The sequence below is a fragment of the Copadichromis virginalis genome, linkage group LG4 (assembly GCF_057382275.1).
Source record: "Copadichromis virginalis isolate Kocher_CV1m ecotype Utaka linkage group LG4, C_Virginalis_male_GT1.1, whole genome shotgun sequence".
In the NCBI taxonomy this organism is placed as follows: domain Eukaryota; kingdom Metazoa; phylum Chordata; class Actinopteri; order Cichliformes; family Cichlidae; genus Copadichromis; species Copadichromis virginalis.
Window position 1 is genome coordinate 11,555,462 of NC_140621.1, and position 14,098 is coordinate 11,569,559.

Genomic DNA, 14,098 nt, shown 5'->3' on the forward strand with positions numbered 1-14,098 from the left:
AAGTCCATTACTGTATATAGTAACTATTAAGTCTAATATATATACCCTAGTAAGCTATAGTACTTTTTCCTTTGGGAAGGTACCATCTGTGCAGTCTGCAATTTTGTTGAAGAAAGATGTTGAATCTATTTAATATTTCTTGAAAAATAATTGATTTCTGTGCATTTTTTTCACACTGCATCAAATTAAGGTTGATTACGTCGATTAAGCATCATGAGGTGGCGCGTGAGGGGTGGTTCCCTATTTTTTATTTATTTATTTTTGTTGTTGCTGGGAGTTGGAACCCTATTAGTTAGGTTGCTTAATATTTATGCTAAGTACTCTTTAAAATACCAGAATAGGGAGGATGGTGTAGGTTTAAGTTTATTAGATTGATCAGTATTGCTGAACTATGAAACATTTTTTTTGCATACAGGTATAACAGAATAGCTTTAGTGTAGTTGTTGTTTTAAACTTGAGTATGAACTTATACAAAATGCAGCAAGATATTTAAAAAACAGTTTTGTTGATTAAAAAACACTATATCGGATTCATATCGGTATCGGCAGATATCCAAATTTATGATATCGGTATCGGTATCGGACATAAAAAAGTGGTATCGTGCCATCTCTAGTTAAAACTTTGCAGCTGAAATACACGTGTTTACAGTCTGGTACACAAAATGCTTTTAATTTATCTTTCTACTCATGACAACTATACAGAGGGTGATTTTTTTTAAAACAACTTTTAAGGCTTAAAGTCAGGCCTCTGTAGCTGATAGCTGACTGCTAGGCTAATTGGAGTCACTGAACACTGAAGTGCGTTTGTCGTATCCGTGCCTTTTGGAGCTTCCACTTATCCTTTTCAGGGTCGCGGGGGTGCTGGAGCCTATCCCAGCTGTTATAGGGCGAGAGGCGGGGTACACCCTGAACAGGTCGCCAGTCTGTCGCAGGGCTAACACACTTGTGGTTTTAGTGAGTAAAACTGTAGTGCTTTATGTGTTAAAATCAAGCGTCTAAATCAAATTCAAAATTATATTATATATATTTTGTCTGTTTGTTAGTACATTTATGTTTTAATCTTACTTGTAACTACATTTATTTTTGGACTTTTTTTGAATTATTATTTTTATTATTTAATTGTTATTATCCCTGATTGCAAAGATTTGGGAGTATAAGTGAATATTCTGACTAATATCTAACTTAGATATTAGATTTTTAAAAATGCCTAGGCTTTTGGGAACACATCCACATCATAAGTTCTGCATCTCTTTCATCCTGATTGATTGTATGCATTGTATCAGCTGCACGGTTACCTTGGTGACAAAGTCCTGATAACCCGGGTAGTACGTTGTGACAATGGAGAAGATGTACCAGTCGTATTCCTCCATGATGTTCAAAATGACTGACGCCTGCTGCTCGATGGAGGGGCCGAACTGAAAGAACATGGAGTTGTCATCCTGAAAGTGACAGAAAAACACACAGAAGGACAAAGATGTGGAGTGTAAACGGTTATGCAACAACACTGGTCTGAACTTTAATTTAGGTGGCTGCGCACACGCAGAGGAGAATAGCTGCTACTTAAAGGACGGCGGTGTTTTTGTAACATTATTGGTGTGAACATTAATTTAGTTGCCTTTATTCTCTCACTCGCAGAGGGAAAAGGCGAGAGGACACCAGTGGTCTTGTAATGATACCGGTCATGATTTTCATTAGTTGCCTTTATGACTCTGTTAATGAGTTTGTACACGGGGGTGGCTGGAGCAAATTCTGAGGGCTTCAAGCTGCTGTCCTTAATCTCACACGTCGTGTTCATCATTTTTGTTTTATTAAAGCCAACAAGGCCATTTTTTAGCCCGCACAGTACTAGATTTAAATAACAAACAAGAAATGGCACACAGTAACCCCTGACTGAGTCTGTCTGCTGGGAGAAACTCAGTCTACAGACGTTAAATGTACACCAAACCAAACAGCATTACAGACACTCCAATAAACACTGCTTACATACTGATATCCGAGCCTGCGTCTTGCCGTGAGTGTTGAAACAGAATACCGAGGTGGACAGAAGAAGAGGAGGAGGTGAGAAATACTCGTCTAGACAGGACTCTGCAGTTCTGCAACATGAGCAGGTTATTTTGCATGTGTGTTTGTGTCTGTGAGTCATTCTGCGAGTGTCCAACTTGCGTGTACACAATGTACAGTAGTGTGTTTATGGTCACAGCATTCATGCTTCTAATGTGGCAAATGATATGAATGAGAATGAGGCTGTTTTTTTTTTTTTTTTAATTGCATGTGAGCAATTTGAAGCTGACAGTAAGACCAGGCAAACAGGCAGAACTGGTGCCGGTGTCTTAGGACTCTTTATGCACTTCATTCATCATCAAACGCTAACCTGGCCCTCCCAGGGGATTCACGTGGGTTGATCTGTTACCTTGTTGCTGCATTACCGAGATCAGGGCTGCGCGATTGAGGCAGCATGTCGAGGTGTACGGCGAGCATGTAAGATGAGAACTCTCGCAAGTAATGAGGGTAACGCGTTGCATCCATGAGAGTGAAAACATGTCACTATCCCCGTGCTGCTTGAAATATGCAGGAGCTGTGTCTCGAGATCATGAAAAAATGATGCGAGCTCTGACGTCGTGCCGTGTTTCGCTGCTAACTCGAATCCATTTGTTGCTCAACTTTCTGTCTCTTCTCCGCCCCTTCTTCTCTCATTCTTCATCTCTCATCTCTATCCATCTCGTCTCTCGCTCTGCCGTCCCATTAATACCACTGGAATTACTGCCAGGGCACGGTTATAATTGAATTTCCAGACTTGTGCACTCCCCCCCCCCCCCCCCCCCCCCCACTTTATCCTCTATAGAGCACCCCTGCCGCCCTGCCTCCCCACCACCATTTCCTCTGGCCTTCTCCTTCTATCTCTCTTTTCTTAAAGAGCAGTATTAATGTGCTGTCCAGCACACTCATTCAGAGTGCCAGAGGTCTGCAGAATTTTCATTAGCCTTTGAGAAAAGTACACGCTCAAAGAAGAGCAAGGCGAATGCAAAATCGGGAGGTGGGGTTTGGAGATACTGGAGAAAGAAAAAAAAAAAGAAAAGACGCTGGTAGCTTGACTAAAATGAAGTGCTGCAAACACCACTCTTCATTTACAGCAACAATAATTAGGGACTGGCCACATTATCACCTCTGCTGGCATGAGGTGATCGATTAGCGAGCATTAAAATTCCCACAGGGGCATTCGAGGGCCAGCAAGTCAGTCAGCCAGGCACAAGAAGCCGGCCAGCAAGGCTTTGAAAACACCTCACAGCCGCTCACTGTCCTCTCTGTGGATCCACAGCTGACGTCAGTGCTGGCTACTGTACTAAGGCAACAATACACTATACAACACAATACGCTGGGATGAATGGCCGGTGGAGACAGGGGAGAGAGAGAGATGGAGAGATACAAGGAGAGGCAGAGAAAGAGCAGATAAAACCACAGAAGAGAGAGCTGACAAGAGAAAAGAGCAGAGAGAAACCAAAGGGAGGGAAAAGGAATTAAGCAAGCTAGGGAAAAAAAGATAGAGATGTACAAAAAATGTTTTTAAAAAAAGCAGTGGGGATGTAGCTGAGATTTGAAGCCTCCAGAGGGACAGAGGCAGAGGACAATGTGGTGACAATGGGATGAATGGAGAAGAACAGGGCAGGCTGGCAGACGGCTGTGATCCTGCATGGAGCGAGTGAGGGGCAGGAAGCCAGCAGTCAGTGAAGGAGCAGGCAAACGGAGGTGTGTGAGCGCGTATGTGAATGTGTGTGTATGTGTGTGTGTCAGGCAGTCAGCCACCCATTTACAGAGGAGGCTAAGCCTGAGTTGTTCAACCACAGAGACAGGACTTCTGCTGTCAGAAAGAGGAAGAGAGAGGAGAGACACGTGTGCCTTCCTCTGTGTGAAACGTGTGTGTTTGTGCAAAATAGAGATGTATGTACGCGAGCATATGTTTGTGTGTGTGTCGATGGGAGAGAAGTCAGGTATTACTCAGGTTGTAGGGATGCTGTCACATTATGGGAGGCATCCCTCTAATGAGGACAAAAAGCAAGTCCCATGAAAAAACTCTAATTTGTATCCAAAGGCTGGCATAAGCTTAGGTTTAGACTCCCCCCTACCTCATCCATCAACTGGGCAGACTAATAAGGAAACTAAAGGCAATGCACTGGCTGCCGCATGTCATCTGCAAATCTCCATTCCTATATGATCCACTGAAGTTAATCTAATGTATTCTGGGCATACGACTGTGCGTGTGAGCACCTCTATTAATACATATGTGTGTGATTTTCTGCCTCTAACGTTGCCTCAGTGTGCCTGCGTGTCTGCAGTTGAGTAGATTTAGCCTCATAAAGGCTCTGTACTAGGTATGCACGTGTGTGTGTATTCTGTGGTTGATAGGTCTTGGTCTGCCAGAGTTGCCTGCTCTGCCCCAGAGCCTCCAAATGAGTGCACTCACACACTCCTGGAGCAGTTATTTGACTTGGAGAGGAGGGAGAGTCAATAACTCAGGTATTTCAATTACACACACAGGGGCACATCAGTGACTGCAAAAGAAATAGACCCACTTCCAATCTTGCTCTGGAATATGCACACACACATACAAAAATACACACACATAATTCGCTTTAAACACACATATAAACACATTTAGGCAGGCACAAAATCTCTTGTTAGCATACACACATACACAGCAGCAGCAGCGGCAATCGAAACCCATCCTCCAAGTGAGGATTCCAACACAAAAAGACAAATCAACACCGCAATCACAGAATAATACCAGGGTGCTGCTTTAGACACACACAGGCACACTCCACACAAATAATGACATAGTAAAACAACATGAGGCGCACCGTTAAACAGGAAAGTGCATCACAGCGTGATCACATAAAGCACATACTAAATGGGAACACAGGGGTCAAGAGCAGGCATTTTTGGCTTACATTAGCTGCATTTTGCTTTCTGTAGCTACATGTTTACGTGCAGCTACAGATGTAATGCTCACGCTCCTTTATGTTTTACTGCAACTGAAAACCAACATAGCGCCATTTGCGTAAAAATAAATCATGGCTGTCGGAGGATACGTGTCAGCTGAGGTTTTAGTGGGAAGCAATTTGAACTAATGGAGTGAACTAATATAGTTCCAAGGTAAGGTGTGCCAGTCCATTCGTCACCTGATCTACTGTGAACATTTTATTTATTTTTGGTTTAGTTTGTGCTGATGTAATGTGGCTCTGAAGATGTTTTTGTGTAATTCAATTGTAATTAACGAACTATTTGTTTATCATTTCAAGCAGGCTTGGAATATATTGGAAATAAATCTTCTTGCTTTGCTATGTTATCCCGGCACGGCCCTGTAAATGCATGATTCACCATTTAAAAAGAAAAGCTTAACTTGTTTTGTAACTGCAAGCTTTCTGGGTAACTGTATCCTCATAATTATCACATCACAGCATACCATCCTGGAAGCAGTTAGTATTTCCTGGCAAAGAAAACAAACCTTCCTTCCTTTTGGCTAAGATAAGCTAAGCTAGCCATAGTAGCTAGCTTAGCTTAGCTTAGCCAAGCAGATATTTCAATACTAGCCAAGTTAGTATTGAAATATCAGCAATAAAAAAGACATAGTTTAACTTTGTTTAACTTTAACAAGATCGAGAGTTAATATTTTGTATGATGAACTTTATTCTTCAGTAGTCTGATCTCTCTTAGGCAGCTTCTTGTTATGTCTTTAAGTAGTCTTCAGGAATAGTTCTCCAGGCTTTCTTTTTTTTTTTTTTATAACTTTTTATTTATCATTTTACAGTATGGGAATACAAAACTTAAGGTCAGCATGGGAGACATTCACAGTTCCAGTAATAGCATCTACTTACATCATGGTAATATTCATTTATTCAGTGCAAAGGGGAGTACACAACCCATTTTTCCCAGAGCTTCTTAAATTTCTCGAGCCCGAGTCTAAGGACAAAGGTAAGCCTTTCCATTCCAAAAATTTCTTCTCCAGGCTTTCTGAAGGACATTTAAAGCTCTTCTTTGGATGTTACTGCCTTTTATTCTGTTCTCTGTCAGGATGGTCCCCCACTGCTTCAATAATGTTGATGTCTGGGCCAATCCATGTGTGTTTTTCTATCCAGGTATATTTTTCCGACAAGGCAGTGTGCTAAAAATGAAGGGGAGTCACTTTTTTAGCTCAGTCTTGACCTCTTCTGAACAAATTGATGATGATTTGAACCAAAAATATCAAATCTGGATTCATCACTCCATAAAGTTGTTCCCACTGATTTTCAGCCCAGTTCTTGTGTAATCTAGCATGACACAGGCTTTTCCCTGTTTCCCTTCCTTAATAATGGCTTCTTGACAGCCTCCCTTCCATTGAGACTTCTTTCTAATGAGGCTTCAGTCAACAGTAGGTGGATCGACTGAAGGGTCAGATGCATCTCGCAGGTCCTGTGTCAAGTCTTTGCTGGTCTGTTTTTCCTGTTTCTTAAGGACATGACAGATGCAGATACTGTTTATCTGCTGGAGATACTTTTTAGTCCCACCACTTCTTCTTTTGTCCTTTTGTCCAGGTTAAAAATGTTTAAGGACACACTGTACACCATGTCGAGATATGCCAGGTTTTCAGCTAATAGCTCTTTGAGAATCAGCTTGTTGGTGCAAAAATACTAGTTTATGCCTGTCTGTGTTATCTTTGGCATTTTTCACAGATTCAAGTAAAGAATGTGTCGTAGTGACAGGCTGCAAGTAACAATTCACCTAAAGATAACATTTAAAATAGGTTATTTGCTAAGCTTGCTGTTATGTGTAGACACAACACTCCTTTATCACTCGGGTAAGGTCTTTTTTTATGCTTGAATGATTCATTGGTAGCTTAACAAATAAACAAACATTTCCCTAAAAATGGTCAGGTGTAAATGCTGGACTGAATTAGTAAAAAAGCAGACCTTCAGAAATAAAGGGTGGCTTAAGACTACTGTGCAGCACTGTAATTTGTGCCTGTAGGTTCGTATTTACTTTACATATCTTTAACTATGCCGTGTCTATTCCACGGCTCACAATGAAACAGACTTCATATTAAGAATGAATATTTATCCTAAATTCACAAGCATAAAAAAGCAAGAAAACCCCTTAACAGCATGTGAGAATGTGGGGCAAGGCTTAGATCCCAATTAACTCATAAGAACTGCTATTTTTATATAACTTTATGAGCATTATGTGTCATTGAGGCATCTGTTTTTAGTGAGGAAGTAGCATTCGGGAAAAAAAGAGGAGTGTGTGTGAAAGAGAGAGAGACAAAGACTGAGGTAGAGAAAGCCAGGGAGAGTGAGATGATGGTGTCTGTTGCTGGGAGGTTTTTGGCAATGCATATTTCTATCCTGCCTATAAAGGATCTTTTGAACTTGAGCGAGGGGGGTGGGGGGTTGTGCTATTGACTGCTGCTGCACTGCCTGATGGAACGAGAAGCCAGCCAGAGAGAGAGTGAGCGAGCGACTGAGACAGAGAAAAAGAGGATGGAGGGATGAAAAACAGAGAGCTGGAGTGGGAGGTGAGGCGGGAGGAAAGAGGGAACAGCTGGCCTTCGCTTGAATATAGTGAATTTAAAAGACAGTGGGCAGGAGATATAAACTCGCCACAGCCACAGGCCTCCACACACACACAGGCACGCAGTGGAGCTAGAAGCAGGGCGAGGCAACGCACACACAAACACACAAGTGTTCGTTTCCGATAAGGCCTGTGAGCATAAGCCACCATCACCACATGCACTACGTATTGATGACGAATCCTCCCCTCTCCCCCCCCTCCTCCACCTCCCCGTCCCTCGTGCACTCTCTCTCGCCCTCTCTCGCTTCACCCACAATTATTATCTCTACCTCAATTAAACCTCGCCTCACTCGCGGTGTCTCGTTTCCCCTCCCGTACTTCACTCTTCTCATGCTTCATCATCCCTTTTCTTATCATGGAAGTCTACTTATCTTTAATCAAACACATACAAGCTTAATTAGCTCACACATTTGTCAGACCATCATCTAATTAACACTGACCTTATTCTAAGTACTTTTCAAGTTAATTAAAAAAAGGAAAAAAAAGAGCCCAGGTCGCACTTATAATTTTTGACAGATTTTTCTTTAACATAATTGCGTTGCGACATGACAGCTACGTCCCCTTCCAGGTATTTAAAGGATGAAAAGAACAAATTTAACAAACGGGTGTTTCGGTCCACGTCTTAACACAATCAGACAGCGTCTGAGTGAAAGGTAATAGCACTTAACACTCAGACTCGCCACAAACTAAGGCACAGACACACAAATGCACAGATTGTTTCTCTCTGGCCCATTTCTGCTCTAAGTTTAGCAGACGACCCACAGAGGGGCCTCTGCAGTCTGATGCCCTTCCTGCTGCTGCTCTTGTTTGTCCCCTGGTCCTTGTAGAACGGTAATAGGTCTTTCTTTGTGCGTGTCTGTCTGTGTGTCTCATAGAGTTAGGCTAAGAAGACTGAACAGGGTGGCTAGAGGGAAAGGTGAGCCTACAAATTAAATTGGTGTACTCTGGTTTTTATATCTGTGTCTCTGTGAATGAGCCGCTGGGAGAGGCTGAGTGGATAAATGAGAAGATGGAGGTATAATTTTGGCAAGACTGATTTTTGCACGAGATCACAGACATATCATATTAGTCATTAGTCATTGACATTAGTCAAACGGCCCATCGGATCAGATCTGCAGTTGCTGATTCATCTTTACACCTGTGTGACTGAGGCCTTACTTTAAATGAGAAGCTCTCTTGCGTTGAGGTTTCATGTGTAGAACCTTAACAAGTTGTAGATATTTAACTCAGATTAAAGACTCCTTTAAAATAGCAACACACAGCTTTGGGACATGCTAGCAATTTAGCTAGCAATCGATAGCTAGCTTACTTGTTAAAGAAGTTAGCAAGTGTAAGAACAGAGCAGAGTTTCATTAGCTGATAATTTTTTGTGGGAAAGGCTAAGTTAACAAAAAACACAACAGATAACAAGGACAGAATAAAATGTACCAAACACTTGGCTACTCCTCGCCCTAAAAGCTGTTTATGTTGTTTTGATTTGGAAAATATGTCCTGTGTGAATGAAAGAACAGGCTGCTCTGGCAATTTTTTCTTGCTCGTACTGTCTGATACTGTTAATTACTTGAGGTTTGTAGTATGTTGCACAGCCAAAATAGAGACCTCACACAGGCAATACAAGTTACATGTAAAAGACTATTAACTATTTAATTTGAATTTAAGGTCCAAAGCAATGCGACTTGCTCAAAATGGATACAAGTACCATTAAAAGTACAAACAAAACAAAAATGAAGCGACAGTAAATGAAACAAGTAGGAAACATCCAGTGCAAATACAAAATTAAATCACCTCAAGCTAATCTGTCCATCATATCAGATCACGATGACTGAAGCATTGTGCCTATAGATACTCAAACGATTTACCCAAAGCCACCATGGTGAAAGTTAAAGAAGCGGTATGGGGAAAAGATCAATGATTCTTTGTTTTCGTTTCTCTCATTTGCAACTACACAACCATCATAAAAAAGTGTGAGTAAGTCACAGATTCATGAGTGGAAGCGGGGACAGAGGAGACTCTGAGGTTCACCACAGAGTGTCCCAAAGTGGCTGTAAAGTGGTTTAGAGAGTCAGAGGGGTGAGCATGCTTCTTTAGTCAGACATATTTGTTTTGTCCCTTGTTCAAGCAAAAGGGAAGAGGGGAAAGGTGATGCTAGCTTTAGCAAAGGGAAGAGACGCAGAGAGGAGGAGTAGGTAGAGGAAGGCACAGGTCAGTGAGATCCATATGAGGGATGTTATTAATCCATTCATTGCATTCTTCTGCTGCTATCTCCACCATTCCAGGCATATCTACCGATTTCGATCTCCAGCTTTGGCTTGCCCTCAGCTTTCCCCACTCTCCCTCTTTTGGTCTCCTCTTTTATCCTTCTAACCTTTCCTCTTCCCCCTGTATTGTACAACCGCTAACTTCCTTCCTTCTCGTCTTCGGCCTCCCCTGCTAAAGTCCCTGTCTGCTTTCTTTCTGTTCCTCTCTGGCTCAATCCCTTTCTTCCTCCCTCTCTCCATCTATCATGCATCCCAGGGTGCACCTGGTCCGCGCTGTCAGCCGAAGGCCCCGAGCCATCGTCATGCTGGGGTTGTTTCTCACCACTTCACACTACAAAAACCGAATGCTCAAACACACACACATACATGCGCACGCTCAAACAGATTCCCATCTCCCCACTATCGGGCTTTCTTCACCTCACCCACAGATTCACAGTTTATCTACAATACGTCAGTATGTGGTGCAGTGAGAAAACAAAGGCCCGGGTCACCGTTTATCCTTAAGAATCGTAGAAACCGGCGAAATGCGCAAAACGCCGAATCTTCACAAGGAAGAGAACGATGGAGGGGTGTGGAGGATGGGGATGAAGAGCAACGAGAAAAATAACAGCACTATTGATATGTGCTTCTGTGTTCTTTTCCTGGCAACACGATAAAGGCTCGCTCTCAGTCACTGTCTGTAGCGAGACCACCCTCTCTATCTCCGCTCGCCCTCTTCCTCCTCCTCCTTCTCCACCTCCTCGCCCCATCCTTTCCAAAGCAAAAGACTACCCTCTCTATCTCCCTCGTCTTTTATCTCCACTGCTCTTTTCCCATCCCCTGTGTTTTTGCCTTTACATTTGGGGCATTTAGCTGCTGCTCTCATCCACAGTGACTTAACGGGCACAACTACAGAATGAGTCTCATTCTCTGACACCGAACCTAACAAATATTCTCGAACGCTGAAATTATGAGTGGAAGAAATTACTGAGAACACGTGTTAAAAATAAAAAAAAATAAAAAATAAAGAGGTTGATGTTTTCATCTCTGACTCACACAGACCACCCTCTCTGTCTCTGCTACACAAGTGAGGCTCCCCCCAGTGAAGACTCCTTTCATTCACTGTGATGACAATTAAAATTCAAATCTGCTTTGCTGGCGTGACAGTGGCAGGGAGTTGTCTCCACAACACAAACATGTAACAAGACTACGGCTAAGACAATAAGCCAATCTGCACGCTCCTCTTCCCCTACCTCACTCATACTAAAGTCGAAATCTTTCAAACGTAGCCTATTTTTGAAAGCATGTTTGCCAAGTGTGGTCATTAAATGTATTTACACTCAGAGTAGTCGTTACTTGTAAGAAGCAGACATAAAAACATAAAATTCAAACTGCCTTCTCCTGCTTGAGCAGTGTTGGGGTTGTTAGTCATCCCTTTGCAGTTTTTCACAGATTACTCATTGTTTTTATTCAGTTAATCCATTACCTTACTTGTTTACTCTGTTCTCGTACTACTTTTGCGTCACTCGGCGATACTGCCTGAGATGCCTTGTCACGTAACTTCCATTAACAACATATTGCTAAATCTTACATGCACCCACATATCGGCGCAAATCCCTATTCTAATAACGACACATACAAGATCTTTCTCTTATGCGCTTTAATAATGTATTAAAGCTGACAGCAAAGTTGGTAAAAACCAGCTCAAAGGGCACTTGACAGAAAAATGTAGCGGTGGGAACGAGGCTCAGCTGCATGCCTGATGTCGGGTTCAGGCTACGCAACATTTTCATAGTTGAAGAATAATAAAATATGGCCCTTTTGAGACCAACAGACAAGACAGACAATACGCCATACGACTATACCCGGTCATCTTTTGTTGTTGAAGCCCAGTCTAGCAATAGCTGAGAAAAGAATATACACAAACAACGGCAACCAAAGTAGTTTTTAGGTAATCTTGCCAAAGACTGATGAGTTGCCATGATGAGGCATCCGCAATCCACAAGGACCGCGCTCCTGCTAGAGTGTTGGTCAGATATTAGTGAAACTTGTGCACAATAATCCCCCACTGGGTCAAAGCCAAGGTCATGCTTGCAAACTCATTGAAATGTTTAATTCGCATTAGTTAATGCAATGATACCGACCAGTGAGAAGCAAACGTATCGCTTTCTTTCCACACTTCACACTAGGGTTGTGTTTATGGACGATGATGTCAGAGAGCTGGTCAAAGTTAATGACGATGGCTCGCCAATCAAGGCAATTTCTATCTAATTTCCCCACAGATGCATTAAATTAAAGCTGTCATTACGCAGAGATTCATAATAAATTAAATCTGCCAGGCCACAGTTTCGAGACGCACCTCCACATGTGACCAACACTTGAATCACAGACGTGTCTGCGAGTGCACGGGCGCATACATGAGTTCGTGACCAGACTTCTGCGTGCTTTAAAGTTAATGCGCGTGAAGCAGCTACACTGATCTATCATCATCATCATCATCAAATGAAGAAAACGAGGATTTCTGATGGATTGAAAGTAAAATCAGAGCGCAATGGGATCGCGTTTGCAGAGACCTTGTTCATCTTAGTATTTTAGTATTATTTTTAGTATTTATTTATTTATTGTCATTGTCAAGAACAATGAAATTGCGTTTGGGGCTTCCATACAACCCAAAAAAAAAGAAGAAAATAATAAATACCCCTTAAAACCCAAGTGTACATATTTAACCCAGTGTGACTCCAATGCAATAAGACAATCCTTAGCAATAATGTTCGTAGAAATTCAGACAAAGACCTGAGAAACATGACAAAATACAACAATGCAACCCATTCAATATTATTGTACTGTGAGATATGATATCAGATATGATAGTTATCTATTTAAGAAAGTCTTGTCTGTATATACACATATATACATGTGCGTGTGTGAGAAGATGAGATGAGATATAGTTTTACAGCTAAATGACAACAGTGAGAGCAATAAAAGAGGATAAATAAATCATTTTAAAAGAAGAATCAGCGCAGTTTCATATGTTGTTCTGCTGGTTGGTTTTTCCCCTCCGGCTGTAAGAGGCTCTGACACGTTTTGCTTCTTCTTCGGCGATGTCAGGTTTTCTCTTTTTTTGGTTGTCATATTCTTGCAATATTAGTTTGTTTCCCTTGTCTTTATTCGTGCTGCAGGGTTTATTCATATGGAAGAGCTGAACTTCTCTCTGGGCTGGAAGATTCAGCTTTCTCCACCAGTTAGAAAAGCCAGTTTGCGGTCACTCACAGTGTCCACACTGGTAATGTTTTTGCTTTGACTTCCTGTTTGAGAGCGGTTGACTTTGATGTAGTTCTTTTTGTCTGGCTATAATGTAACTTGGTTGCTCCACACTGTGCTAAGGTCACGTATTGTTAGAGAGTTTCAGCCTCATAGAAGAGCCGGCTAAAATTGCTTTGCTTCATTTTCCCCTTTTGGAGGTCATGTTACATAACATTACCCCTGTGCTGCTATCAGTCTAAAGCTAACATGCTAACTGAGGCCTGTAGAGTCTGAGATGTTGCTCTTGGGTTTTTAGCAGTTCCTCTAATCACTCTAATCCTCTGACCTCCGAGGGATTCCACTGGTCCATTCTGGGAAGACTGGTTGCTGACTGGAATGTTTTCCACTTGCTCACACGTTCTGATCATCAGTTAATCAACTACATTTGATTCATGTGTTGTTGTACATCTGATGTTGTATTTACCACATTTAAAGACCTGTTAAGGAACAGATTATTTTTATTATGTCCTGACATGGAAAACTTTAGAATTTAAAGGCGTTGTACTTTCTTTTTACCACATCTGTACATTGTTTCGGTCAAACTGTTATGGTCACAGCTCTACAAACCAAGAAAACCTCCAGTGCTTTATATATAGATTGAGAGAGCGAGACACCTGTCTGTGTCTCTGCTTTTGCCCCACTCCACTTACATTTTGCTGTGCTGTTTGTTAAAAAAAAAAGAGGGAATAACTGCATTTTCTACTTCTCGCATTCACAACTCTGCACTCCGTGCTCCATCTCTGCCTCTCTCTCTGCACACATACACCCCCATCACCTGCATGCAAACACGTAGCCCGTCTTTCCTCTCCCTCTGCGTGCCGCCGTGACAGGCGTCCTCTGTAGCTGCCAAAGCTTTTTAACCACAACAATATCGAAATGGCACACAAAGCCCCATTAGAGCCATCAAGCCGTTAAACCAGCAACCGGCAACCTTGGGCTTGGCAATTAGGAATATTTCAC

The 14,098-nt window shown here is 42.1% G+C and overlaps 1 protein-coding gene across 2 annotated transcripts in view; it reads right to left on the bottom strand.

Annotated features, from left to right (window-relative positions):
- The window catches only part of grin2ba (glutamate receptor, ionotropic, N-methyl D-aspartate 2B, genome duplicate a), a 143,700-nt gene that overhangs the window by 63,271 nt on the left and 66,331 nt on the right, over positions 1–14,098 (bottom strand). For both annotated transcript variants that reach the window (XM_085453546.1, XM_085453547.1), the window contains one exon: positions 1,295–1,438. In XM_085453546.1, coding sequence (XP_085309672.1) covers positions 1,295–1,438 — 144 coding nt within the window. The remainder of the gene's footprint in view (positions 1–1,294; positions 1,439–14,098) is intronic.